Source organism: Nilaparvata lugens, chromosome 11, assembly GCF_014356525.2.
Source record: "Nilaparvata lugens isolate BPH chromosome 11, ASM1435652v1, whole genome shotgun sequence".
NCBI classification, from domain to species: domain Eukaryota; kingdom Metazoa; phylum Arthropoda; class Insecta; order Hemiptera; family Delphacidae; genus Nilaparvata; species Nilaparvata lugens.
In genome coordinates, this window is record NC_052514.1 from 22334863 (window position 1) to 22349809 (window position 14947).

The 14947-nt window shown below is 34.6% G+C and overlaps 1 protein-coding gene across 2 annotated transcripts in view; it reads left to right on the plus strand.

Annotated features, from left to right (window-relative positions):
• The window catches only part of LOC111047097 (serine/threonine-protein kinase SIK2), a 79950-nt gene that overhangs the window by 22960 nt on the left and 42043 nt on the right, over positions 1–14947 (plus strand). For both annotated transcript variants that reach the window (XM_022332765.2, XM_039437861.1), the window contains exon 4: positions 11220–11335. In XM_022332765.2, coding sequence (XP_022188457.2) covers positions 11220–11335 — 116 coding nt within the window. The remainder of the gene's footprint in view (positions 1–11219; positions 11336–14947) is intronic.

A 14947-nucleotide genomic window follows, 5' to 3' on the forward strand; every position in this document is an offset into this window, starting at 1 on the left:
ATCATGTATGAAGTACCTATCTAAGTAAAAATTGATTAATTTGATTTATACATTTTTAAATCATTTCATGATTTCATCAAATGATATCATTGAAATGTAGGATATGACATAAAATTTGCCATTCATGACAGCAAAGAAATCCATAAACTAACAACTTTCCAGCTCTCTATATTTTATCACACTGATTCACTGATAAATAAATAAGAATTTTTATCATCACTTCATTGATGATTAGTGTTAGTATTTAATCTCTCAATTCGAAGAAACAGTAATGTCTCATGAACTGTCAATGAGAGCAATCATGAAATAGCATGTAGGTAGGTTTTCGTTTGTGCGTAATGATTCGACGACTATGGAAGAATACTTTTGGTGCTTATGGGGATGCTCACATTTTCGCAGGCTGCTAAACATTAAAACACTCTTATAACCAAAAATATTTATCTTTAGTCTTTGAATTTTCACCCACAAACGTTAGCCCACCTTGATGGTCGCAAGTACCTATTTTACTTATTTTTGTATTCTTAATGTAATTGGAAATGAATATTCAATGAACCCAATGTTCAAGTATACACTTTACCTAATTGAACATACTAATTGAAACTACTAATACAGGAAACTACTAATTGATTCATGGGAGGATTGAAGCACATTCTGCTTTTGAACTATAAAGCAATAAGCTAACATTCACAGTTCACAACTCACAATATCAGGTAGTCTAACTGTGTTTGATAGTACTGATTTGCTTTGGAAATGGTCTCCACTTTGAAGTCTAGAGAATAGTATGGTCTGAACTGAGATTGCTCTCGAACTCTCGGTGCTGTATCTTGTAATAAGCTTTAACAGGTGCATATAACTAGTAAGCACTTTAATTTAATAATCTTGCCAACTCCTCCCCCACAAAACTACCTTCTTAATGACGCTTGAATATTAGAAAGACTGTTGTGGTGACTCATAAAATTGTTAATGTGGATCAAAAGTTTGATTAAATGAGGTTGTAGGCTTGTATCTAGGTATTATTATTATCTCAATAGTAACTATAAGAATGAACTGAATGGATGAAATGATCGCATTCATTTCATTATAAGTAAAGAAATACAGAAATAGCGAATACGAAGGAGTAAAAAGGATCCTGGTAGCGATGATAATGGTTCAGTTGAGAATAAAAACATCAGTCACTGTAATAATTACAATATTGAATGAAACAACTTAGTATTGTCAAAACCACCAATTTATCAGAACAATTCGAGTTACTAGTCTCTGTTGTTACCCCATTATCAATAATAAACTTAAAACACAAAAAGTGATAATTACTAGCCTATCTGTAGACATAACATAGCCGATTTCCAATGTGTGACAGAGTTTCAGTTGTAACAGATAAGACAATGATTTTACAAAAAGATTTTTTCAATTTGAATTGCGAAATGTAAAAGGCGAAGTGTCAGTGAAATTGCGCTACTTAATTCAGAGTCGCGTACTGCTAATTTGTTTGAGCGTCTGTGTTCACATTTGCAAGTCGCTACTTTCTTCTTTACCATCCTTCTTTTTCTTCCTCCACCTTGTTTTCCACTTCTCTATCTCCTTTTTTCCCTTCAAGCCGCTAATTAGACAACACCTGTTTGCTGATGAACAGCTAAACAATGCATTTGCAAATAGCGACCTCAATAGCAATTTAGAACTTTCCGTTACGTCAGCAGAGAGCATGAAAATTTGATCTTCCGAAACATTTAGTATCTTTTCTGTGAAGCTGTTTGCTTGTGACATATTGAAGTTTGCTCAATGCGAAACCGCTAGTTTTAATAACTATTAATCCTTACTTATCTAACATTGAGATTGCAGCTACAGATCTTCTCTTGCCTTCTTTTCCTCTTCCGAATCTTCTTCTCCAACTCTTTTCAATCTCTTACACTTACATAAAACAGTACTCAATCTTCTTTTTCTTCAGATCTTCTTCATGTTCTCCTGCTTCTTCAGGGAGAGGATTGGAGATTGTGAAAAATATTTTATGAGTTCTTAGAGTGCAACATTTATCAGAATAAAATAGAAATACAGGATCATTCTTTCCTGGCACTAATTCACAAACTTCTATATTTTCCAAGTGCATCTCAAATGTATGAGGATGGAGTGGTTGGAATTTTCTTAAAATGAGGATACTTCGGATCTCAGTAGGCTACTTTGAGCCTTTATAATGTTAATATTCTCATCTTGATTAAGAATGCAGGGTATTTTGTTACGAGAATAATTTTAATTTGTTTCAAATTTTCTTATTAACAATATTCCTCTATTTTGATATTCAATATTCACCAAAATGTAGAGCATGACCGTAAAAAGCGTTACCAAATGAAACAATACTAATGAGGATGTACCATTAGATGATGGAAGATGATGATACAATTATTACATGTACTCCTTTACTTGATCCAATATGTGGTAGACGGAAACGATCCTTCAATGACTTGATCTTTTTACTTATGTTGGAAGGGTGACTGATTAAAGTCAAATCCACTAACTGACAGTTATGAGCATCAGAATCACTTCCTGGTGGTTTAAAACCTACCAAAAATTGCAAGTTTGCTATTTTATCTGTCATCATTGTCAATACCCGCACACAAACATACAGCTCATGATTGTATCTCCAGATGAAAAAATTTAAATCAATAATTTTGTACCAATATCACCAAATCTGTAGATATCTGATTTCAGAGAGAAATGTTGGAAAATAATTGATGTAGAGGATGTAGGATATTTCTCCACAAGCAGATAGAATTTCTCCTCAACTTGGGTCATTGAGACACACTGAAAATTTGAAATATGAAGAGGAAGCTAGATATACTTTCCAGAGCCGGCTTGTGCAACTATCAGATCACCAATCTTCGTAAAAATATGCGAGAAGAAGATGAAATTTGAGAAAATAACATTTTTCATGAAGGATGAGGGAGGAAATTGAGAACAATTAATAAAAAAAAGGAGAGAAAGAAGTCGAATGTCAACGGACAGCATTCACCTATTCATCCAAACTAAACGTCAAGGTTGTAGTAAGTGAAACATACACCTCTAGTGTAGATTAAGTGTGACCTTGCTAATCTCTATCAATGTATGTCGTTAGTGGAATGACGTCACAAATTAAATGTTTGTTGATTTTCCTGCTAGCATAATTATCGAAGAATTTGTTACAGTGATGAATCCACGCCAGTTTTTCAAAAGAAAGTTAAGAGGAGGATCAACATAGTCTTTTGGAATCAAATTGATAATATATTTGGAATATTGATTTTATCATTCATTGGATTCATTCTAATTTCCTGTACCATGAAAATGTATGAATACATAATTATGTTGATCGTGTATTGATAGTAAATTAGATCTTGCAATTCAATCAATACTTCCTTTACAACGTGATTGACGAATTTATCCACAGTTTGGAGAGAACTGAAATGAAACGATGAGGAAAAATATTTATGAGGCATCAATTGTAATACCAATATTAATTGTAATACCAACATTCCAGAAATACCTTCAATCGTAGGTCTGATCATTTCAAATCAGCATCATCATCATCGAAATACAAGTTTACAACTCAACAGGTCATCATTATCAGAAAAATTATCCGAAAAAATTTGTTTGATGTTAGAGAAAGAAGGATTTGTTAATTTCTATGGGAGAAAGGAAAGAGAAAAAAGGTAAAATGAATTGAAAATTATAAAAATGTTTCAGTCCACAAGCATTTGTAAATACAAATACAAATTCATTTTTTTAAAGCTTCTTAATTTTCAAGGTTAATTTTTATTATCTATATTCAAAAATATGAATTTCTGTATCAGAATTGTTTGACTCCCTAAATTTCTCACATCATGATATGACACATTAGCGATAGTGTCTATTGAGATAAAACATTGAAAAAACTGTGTGTATTGAGAGAGTATTACTACATTACATATAACTTTCAAGATGTTTTTGTGACATATTTCAATGAAATTGATAAGAATTACTCTTCATCATAGTGGGTGTATGATCATCGTAGGATTTATCCGATAAACCAGATAAATTTGATAAATAGTACCTAGTACATTAATGAATCGCTCATTTATCGAATGCATCGGATTCTGTAAAAACCTTATTGAAATCTCTTTGCATGTCCAGGAATAATTTGAGTGTACCTCCCAAGTAATCCACAAATATCTGATTCTACGATAGGGTTTCTGTCAAACTACTCCCAAACTAAGTTTGATGAAACGTGACCAATCAAAATCACCAAAACAGGAATTCCACAAATTCAATATTGTACTTTGGCGTCATTTCCTGATTTGGTGTTGAATTATTATTACCGGAAGTTTATCTGACTGTTAGCTGGTGAATAAGTTATTTTAAACGTTGCTGCATTGCTCTGGTAACGGGGTCATCGTTTGCTAATAGGTTGGAGGGTTGAAAGGGGGTTAACTGTATCCGAAGGGGGTGGTAGGGGAAATTTCTGCCCTGATGCATAAGTTCAAGAACTCCGTTCGTGCACCACAAATCTATGACGTAATCGCTTCAAACTACCCCTTGTTCTTCTCCTACTTCTCCTCTTCCTCCTACCGTTCTTAATCCTCATCCACCTTTCTTTCCTCCTCATTTCCTCCTCCCATCCTTCATCATAAACAACAATTCTCTCCCTGTTACGTAATCGCTCAAGCGACCATATTGATTAGAAACTATTTTCCGTATGAACGCTACTTCACCTCGTCATCCTCTCTCTCTTTTTCTCATATTTCATTCCTCTCTCTCCACAATTCCCATCTTCTGATCCCCCACCCCAACTTATCCATCATTCTCTCTTCATCTTTTTACGCTTTCACCCCCTACTCACCTCGTTCTTTCTCTCTTCCACCCGAGGTATGACCCAATAGTATACTTGTCATTGAATCAATAAATCAATTCATCCCCATCATCCTGTTATCAAATCCATTCCGAATGCTAATTGCGGACACATAATTGTTTCTCGTGCACATTAATAGAATTGTTTCTCTATTCATTCACCGTTCAAAGAACCAGCAATCTGATAAACAATCTGTTTATTTTGACGACACGTGTAGCTGGTGATTTTCGTGCTTTATCGGAAACCATTATCATGTTTGCGAGAACTTGATCACTGTAATTTCATGCTATCAAGGGAGAAAGTTACAATATTATTATTTTTATCAAAACACGTGTCTGTTGTCAGTAGGTTGTCCTCGTCCCTTCAAAATCATGAGTTGCCTGTAATCAAATGCTTGGTAATTTACATGTCATTCTCCATCAAAGAACGTAATAACATAAAAAACAATAACTTCACTTGAAAGGGAGCTTTCCAATCAAAATCATGAGTAGCCTTACAGCAAATGCCTAATATTCACTATGTAATTTTTACAGGAAACAAAAATAAAGAAATCATTTTTAATTTATGACTTCACTAGAAGAGAAAGAGTCTATTCAAGGAATGAACAGTCCATTCAGTACTGGAATATTTTTATGGTGATTTCACTCCTATCGTTCTCATCAAATGCTTCCGGTGAATAATTCATAAGAAGTATTCAATATAAAATCCACAAGAGCCATCGAATTAGAAGCTCATGGAGTACCATGATTAATTTTCAAGTGGTTTTCCTTTTAAATATCAATTCACAGAATCAGTTCTTATCCTCCCTGATATGAGAAAGCCAGTGAAAATAGTAATATTACAGTGACCATTACTAAATCAGTACATAAATTATGATGCAGTAGTTTGCAATCAAGCTGAGTGCTTGTTAATCATGATCTCAAGACCTGCGCTATCAGACTCCAAAGCCTAAGCTAAGACTAGGGCCTCCACCATTAGTAAAATTGATTGAGATTAATCGTTATTGGTAAACTATTCCTAGTTCGTAGCTGGATTTTAGTTCATAATTAACAGGTTTTCTTGACACTTTTAATAAATTTAATGGTTCTCATCTTAAAACTATCAGAATTTCAAGTTTCCATTTCAATCCTGTTTAACTGTCTTTGAATTATGATAATTATTGATATATTTCGTCTATTCTCCACTCTCAATTGCTGTTGTAAGCAACAATTATGAAGCCCAAATAACGTAGAATAAGCTACTGGAATGGTATGTGTATAAATTAGTAAAGACAGTTTAGAAATCATATTGTTAATTATTGTATCTCTTCCTTTCATCGATGTTATAGCTCAGAATGATCTGTCAAAGCGTCTCTAATCGAATAAAATCGATTCACATAATTCATCTGAACTGATATATAAACTTTTACAAGAACTTTTCCAACCTGTCTTTTGTTTTCATCAGTTCAAAATGAACGTACACTTGCTGTGAAAGTCAACTAGTTTGCTATTCAACAAATTTCTCTGTAGGAATCTGAATGTGAATAGAGCAGACTGGTGAAATTGGCGAATTGCGATTTGAAGAGGCTGCTTGCGTCTGTCCCCATGGCCTGGAATGCTTGCTGCTAATTGAAGAACAAAAATCCGTGCGTCAACGCTCTGGGAGACAGAGATCGCTCCCGCTGACGTGTTCCCACTAAATTATCACTCTTTCTCTCTGTCACTCACTCTCTTCCCATCTACACTACTTCTCTTTCTCTCTATTAGCTGCTTCCTACCATCTTATTAACATCAATAGTTCACTGAAGCCTAATATTTCGTTGGTCAATCCCTCAAAGCACCTTCACTTAGTTCAAGATTTGATCTGTTTGTGAAAAATTTTGGGGTTCGAGTGAATTTTAATACGAGTAGTAAAAGAGATTGTAAAAATGTTCAAAAACTGAGGATTTCTTTCAAAATGCCAATTAGTCAAGTCAAATGGTCGTTTTTCAGGAAACAGTCCCGAAAGAATTTTCCTCGACGGCTCTATATGTATTTTGGGGCGCTGAATTCGAATCTTAAATTTGCTGACACGCCAGAGGGCGGCTTCACCCCCAAAACCCCTGAAATTTTGGACTTTTTTTAATTTTTCCATTTAATCTCGAACCTTGAGTTTCTCAAGAAAAATCATTCTCGACAAAATTAAAGAAAATAAAATTTCCAATAAATTGAGTGGTCGTGCTATCATTTCTATCATTTTCGGTTCCGGAGCTACGAATTTTCAAAAAAGGTGTGATTTTCAAGGGGTTTTCAAAATTATGCAAACCTAACACTTCTACCCTACACAACTTGGATATTTTTCTAGTATAAATGAAAAACCACACATCACGTGAAAGAAAAATTAATTCTGAACAGGATTCCTCAGGAATATTCGAATTTAGTAGTGGGGGAACGGGGAATACTTCCAAAAATAGAAAATCATGTCCTACAGCCAAAATTCAAATTTTTCATTATAATACCTTTTAAAGGCCTTCCTAACAAAAAATACATATTTCGGCTGAAATCATCTTACGAGGGTTATTTTCTATGAGAATCATCCGTAAGAAACAGTATTTTAATTTCAGTTTTTTCTAGTGGGGGTTGGGTACGTCATAAGGATACGTCAAGGATCAAAACTTTAAACACTTATAACTTTTGACAGAATAATCAAATCTCCTCGTACTACAGCTCATTCGTCTTAGCTCGTCAAGGCGGTTCAAAATCATGTATCATAACTGAAATTTGATGAAGAAATAAAAATTTCCTCCTTGAGTGTATTTTAGCCCATATTTAAATACACAGCAAAATGGCCAATTTCTATGTTCAAAACTGTGTATCTCGGTAACCCGAAATGTTAAAAAATGGTACTTGGTCCTGATTTGAAGAACAGAATCTCCTCTTTCATGTAAGGAAAATGAATTTTGTAAAAAAAAACAATCGTGAGGTAAGATACGTTTGTTTCAAAAATCTAGAAATTTGCAACGTAGCTTGTAAAGCATGTAATTATCTTTTATTTGAGACCAATCGCAAGTTTCTATCATGTATCTTAATCGTTTTAAAGACTCTTGAATAACAGTAAAATCGCAGAAAAAAATGAGAAAATGAAAATAAACAATTTTTGAATTGACTGTAACTTTTGAACGGTATTGGGATCAGAAAAACGATTTATGGGTGCAAAAATAAGAGAAAATTCTCTACAACCTTGACAACTTTTCGGATTTTTAATCTAAAGTGTTTCACGAGATACGCAACTTTGAATATGCGAGACTGTGAAAATGATCACAAAAGTTGTTTATCTCGTGAAACACTTTGGATAAGAAATCCAAAAAGTAGTCAAGGTTGTAGAGAATTTTCTCTTCTTTTCGCTCCCATAAATCGTTTTTCTGATTCCAATACTGTTCAAAAGTTACAGCCAATTCAAAAAATTATCCAATCGATCCCACTCGGTATTATCTCACATTGCTGACCCCTTTGTCAGATGGTAGCGAGTTGGATTGGTGTCGGTACCATATTGTCTTGCGCAATATTTAGAACCCTTATATTTATCTATATCTTCAGCATCCATAATAGTGGAGTCAACCAGAGCAGCGGTAAGAATATTCATTTATCTATTTATTTATTTATTTATTCACATTGTGTACAAATACTTAATATAAGGAAAGGCACAACAGGCTCATGCCCAAAACTATTGCAGATTGATAAAGCGGCAGCCGTTTGCAGCAATTGATAGCAGAATTTTGTATGAGCCCCTTGAAGAGCTGGTAAGAACCATTATGGTATTTTTATTTCAGCTGGCTCAAACATAAAAATATTAAAATTTCATTTGCTCAACCGACTACTGCCAGCTGGGGCACATGTAAGTCAAAAGTGACTTTACAATATCTATGTATTTGAATGATTTTTCTTGAGAAACGCAAGGTTTTCGAGATTAAATGAAAAATTAAAAAAAAAGTCCGAAATTTTAGAGGTTTTTGGGGGCTTTGGGGGTGAAGCCGCCCTCTGGCGTGTCAGCAAATTTCATATTCGAATTCAATGCCCCAAAATACGTACAGAACCATAGACAAAAATTCTTTCGGGGCTGTTTCCTGAAAAATGACCATTTGACTGGACTAAATTTTAATTTGAAGAATTGGAAGTACTGAGACCAACGCATAAAAACTTTGAAATCCCTCTCCAAAATCAATCCTCTCGTACAATTACCATTTCTATTAATCTCAACCCAATTTACTGTTATAGATATTCTTCTAAAATAGAATTGATATCCAGCAAATATTAGATGAAAATCCGTGAAACACTTGAAGAAAAATACTCCATTGGAGACAAAATGTTATCACACAAATTCGAGTACAGATCAACTGAATCTACTGTGAGTTTATTCCAACCAATGGAATTGTTATATTGCAAATAATCAAATATCTGTGATAAGCATCCAACATAAAAACCATACCATCATAACCATCTGAAAACCACCACTCATTCATCCCATTATTTCATCGTACAGATACCATTCAGTCCAACGCAGACTAATTCTATTTGTAAAATTTGTATCTATAGCAAATGATCCAATAAATAGTATCCATCATAACCATCCAACATAAAAACCATACCAACATAACCATCTGAAAACCACCTTCCCTTCATTCCATTATTTCATAGCATAGAAACCACTCAGCTTAATTCAGACTACTGCAATTCTATTTGTAAAATTGGTATCCATCAAATAATCAAAGTGGGACACCCTCTTCTACTTTTTGCCAATTGGACCGGCGCAAAAAATTCGCGTCGTTATTTTGGGCGCAAGTCTTCGAACGCACGACCACGCGTCGTGACGTGTTAGCGTCAGCAGCCTGCGTCAGTCGCCGTGTCTCCTAACCAATGAGGAAGCGTGTTGTGCTTGCCGTGTCAAAGATCCCGCTCGAAATAGATTTTTTGTTTTCGCTTTTGCCGAAAATAAGCGCGTTCAAGTCTATTCGCGCTCGAATCTTATACAAATTTAGCCAAAGAGCATTCCACTCGTGCCCAACTGAATGTGCGATGTGTGCTTACGTTTACGTTTCTATTCTTACCTTTTTTTGGACGCACACCGTTCATATTGCCTTGAAATAGAACAATTAAACTGGTCGCATTAGTGAACTATTTGTGTCTCAACTATTTCTTTTTAGAGCTTTCATCAACCGATCATTGTTAAGCATCTTTGGATTATCTTCTGTCAACTTATTTCTATTAAAATTGTTTTGAATTTAAAGTATATTCTATAGCTATCAAGTAGAGAATGATGAATTCTGCGCTGAAAACAATATTGAATGGAATTGTTCAGAATATTGCTAATACTGGAAGATTATTACATAATAAGAAATAGACATAATTATGATATAATGTAATAATAGATTATATGATATAATATACAGAGTGAGTCATATGTATGAGAACCCTTCAATGAATTTGAGACTGTCGTAGATATAATACTGTAACTTTCAGGATAAGGTATTGGTCAAATACTCTATCTTTTGACGTACAACTGAATTCCAACCTCTCATAAGGGGGTGACTTAGGGGTTGTAACTCGAATATTTTAAAGGTAAACACCCATTGTGTGGTACATTATTTTAAAGGCGTTTTTGGAACAAGAAATATGGCATCGACAAAAATGTTCTATGATACTTGTATCCAAAATGGCGGCTGATTGAAGTTTTAGTTTTTAAAGAAATGAGGGGTTGTAACTCAAATATTTTGATCATAATCACCCATTGTGTGATACATCATTCTTAAGGCCTTCTCAAAACTAGAAAGATGACAACAATAAAAATACTCTATGATAATTTTATCCAAAGTGGCGGCTGATTAAAATTTATTGATTAATTTTTTAAAAACTAAAACTAGAAAATTTTTGTCGATGCCATCTTTCTTGTTTAAAAAAAGCCTTTAAAATGATGTACCACACAATGGGTGTTTACATTTAAAATATTCGAGTTACAACCCCTAAGTCACCCCCTTATGAGGGGTTGGAATTCAGTTGTACGTCAAAAGGTAGAGTGCTTCACCAATAACTTATACTGAAAGTTACAGTATTATATCTACAACAGTCTCCGATTTATTGAAGGGTTCTCATACATATGACTCACTCTGTATATTATATCATATAATTTATTATTACATTATACCATATGTCTATTTCTTATTATGTAATAATCTGTATGATGAGAGGAACGTGAAGATTTCTCAACTAAATTCTCAAATTATGTTATTTTAAGTACCTAACCAATTTATTTTTCATTTAATTCGAATTCGAGATATCTCAACTATAAGAAATTCGGATTTTCGTATAATAACATTCATTCGTCTCCAATTGAAATTTTTATTTTGTCAATTTTACAGATTACATAGCTCGACACGGTCGTATGTCGGAGAGTGGAGCCCGACGTAAATTCTGGCAGATTCTGTCAGCGGTGGAGTACTGCCACAATCACAGAGTCGTGCATAGAGATCTCAAGGTAATTTTGCTTTTCCAATACTGCGCATGCGCATTTAAGTGTCCACCAAGCATGCTTGGTACTCGTGCTCTCACCTGTGCCCACCTCATGCAATCACGTGATTATTTCTCCCTTTTCTTTTGTCATGCACAATATTCTACAATTTTTATGAGATAAGGAGCGGATGGAATGTTCCAACTTGTACAACATCCCCTAAATACTAATCACCGTTCCCTTAGAGTTGGATAAAAGCATAGAGAAACAATAGCATAAGTAGATATCCCATGGTATAGGGCGTTTATGTGGCAACTTTTACTGTTATCTCAAGCCGATTACTGTTGATTATTGTCGATTGTTACTGTTTTGTTGGGGTGAGAGTGTATGAACGGCACAATATGAGAGACTACCAGTTTCACATAGCTTCACGGGAAAGAATTACATGAACTATCGGCTTGAGATAACAGTAAAAGTTGCGACATAAACGCCCTATACCATGGGATATCTACTGCTATTGTTCCTCTGTGATAAAAGTATCTTAATTTCTTTTCATACTTATTCTAAATGTGAGAGTTGATCAAACTGAATGTTATTTAATTTGGAATGAATCATTGCAATCTATTCGTATTCTATCAAATAATCTGTACCAATAGACCATACTAAATATGTATGGCTTGACATTAATGGTGACTTTTCAGACAATAACTAATTACAATTTAATTCAAGGTATAGTTTATCACATATTAAGGTGCGTACAGACCTTTGCTCCACTAACAAACACGCGCATTTCGCATTTCAACAGCTGACTATATATGTATCTTACTGTCTCTGCACAAATCAAGATATGATAACAGCTGATGAAAAGCGAAACGAGGGTGTTCGTGGCGCTAAAGTCAGTACGCAGCTATAGAATAGGTGCATTTCGGTTTCAAGTAGAAAGACCAGAGAGTTTAGTGTGTGTAGAAATCAATTAAACAAATTAAATAAGATAGCCCTGCGTTTACACTATAAGCTTACAAGAAAATTAATTCTAAATCTCAAGTTTAATAATTTGATGGTTTTGCAATTTTTTCTTTTTCGTACAAGTATGTGTATACAGGTTGAAATGCACGCTTGATCTGTTGTTAATCGATGCCATATATATAACAACAAAATATAGATGGATCCAAGGTACCTACATAATAGATGTATTCTATGTACAGTACATTGGATGGATCAGAGTCACAAACTTGTAGACTGAGATGACTCAAACAAGTGTTTTGCGCATGATAGAAGCGCAGCTCAAGAACATCGATTTGCTAGCATCGCAATGTTCAGTCCTATCGATACATCCAAGAAACGTAAACGATCATATGTTGATGTTTTTTAACCGGTGGACTTGAAATTGTGATTAGGAAGAGATCAGTCGAACGATTTTTCCTGTTTGTTTTTTGAAATAACTCATGCATGAAGCCAGCCAAGAGGAAAAGGCAAACTGAGAATCATGCATGCAAGATGAGCATGATACTCTCTGAACGGTCTCAAGGTATCAAGGTCCATTCTGAGATGAAGTAAAAGCGTCTTCTTTATCATAATAACGAGTTCGGACGAGCGTTACATAATACTACGATAAAATTTCTGCATTATGAACAGGAACAGGATAGTGATTGGGAATATTGATTAAAATTTAGGAAGTTTCTTCAATGTGTGTAATTGGGAATAGTGAAAAAATCCACTTTCTTATCTTCCTTCCAGAAAAAATTTCAAGCAATTGCTTCAAAATTGTTGAAATTCATGCTTTTATAATCTCAGCATGTATCAATGATACATAAGTTAGATCATAGGTTAGATCAAGTAGAAAAGTATTGAATGGGGAAGGGAATATCACAAATCAAATCAAATATTTGATAGAGACAAATCAGTAAGGAATATCGAACTACTAGTAGATTTAGATTAACTCAGATACTTGAATTGTTTACAGGGATTCATTCCCAATCCATCAATAAGGGGTTTTTAGTTAGGAAGAGTCAGTGAGCGGATTCAAATTAGATTGACGCAGATTGAATTACAACTTTGTATGTTGGAAAGGTGATGTTATAGACATCTATATTGAATTAGAACTACTTTATTTCGTCAAAACCACTGATTCATTAAAACAAACTTTTTATACTGAAAAAAGTACTGTAACTGTATCTCAAATTGTTCTAATAGTATTAGTAGTTTTGTCGAGCAGTATTTTTGACAATATTGAGTTGTTTTCATTTAATTTCGAAAGAAAATCATTTCCAATTCATGATAAAATCATAGCATTACCGTTTTGATTCTCCGAATTTGGATGAGAAACTTTGTAACGTATCATGAATGTCGTCGAGATTTGTTCCTAGACACGACTTGATCTCAACAAGTACCAAGTTCGCGTTGAGTCGCCAGCCAACTTCGTGACCGCAAGAGAGACGGAACTGCATCTGTGGATTCGAATCCAACAGTGCGGTTTCCAGTTGCCAGGTAGTGGAGACGAGAACCGCCATCATCCCCAAATTTGAGGGCTGCTCTGAGCCTTTTCCTCCCCCTTGTCTCCTCTGCCCACGCAAACACCCTGTGACGTCAGAGTTAGCCCTCTCTCTCGCACTTTAGTGACGTCATTGCCTCACACTGCTCCACCGAACACTCTACTCACTCATCTTCAATCCCATACCACAGTTAAAGATTGCTCCTACTCTTCCAACCACTAACCTCTCACTCAACCCCTCATTTTCCCTCTCTCACTCACTCTCTCTCTCTCTTTCAAATCACTCAAATCTCTCACATTTTCTCCTCTCTCTTCACCACCTCCCCCTTCTCTCTGCAACCTGTTATTTTTCACACTCTTCAAACTCTCTGTTTCTCTTTTCCTCTCTTCCTCCATAACTCTTTTGATTCTCTCTATCTCCCTCATTTCCAATTTATAATGTCTTGCCTATTGTTTTTTTCTTTTCAACTTTCTTTCTCTCTCACTGTTTCTTTCGCTTTCCCTCTTCCATTTTATCTTTATTTTTTTCATTTCCCTGTCTCCCTTTGTATTGTTCTTTCTCTTCACTCTCTGTTTCTTATTAATTCCTCTTTCCCTACATCACTCTATTGATTCTCTCTCTATCTCTGTAATCTATAATTTCTAATGTCTTGCCAATTGTTCTTTTTTTTCAACTTTCTTTCTCTCTCACTGGTTCTTTCCCTCTTCCATTTAATCTTTCTCTAAATCTGTTATTCCATAGTTCACTCTTGAAAACTATAATTGATTCCTGTGACTTCTCTCCTCCGTTATACTACTCATTTTATTTCTTCATTCCCACTTCTTCCTTTGTATTTTCCTTTATCTTCAATTTTCTTCCTCGATTGCTCTTTTACCTTTACCTCCTTGTCAAACCATCTCTGGATTGACAACTATCTATTCCATTTATTCTTATCAATTTTGTCAATAATTTTTATATCTTACTTCTTTCAGTTATGTATTCCATTTCCCTCATTCTCATGTCTCATCCCTCTTGTATTTCTCTTCTTTTCTGTGACTACTCCCTTCTTCACAAATTTCTAGCAAATCCTTCATTTGTATTATATCAAATCTCTGTTTAGCATTTTAACTTTCTTTTTTTCTGATCATTATAATTATTTCCGTCTCTA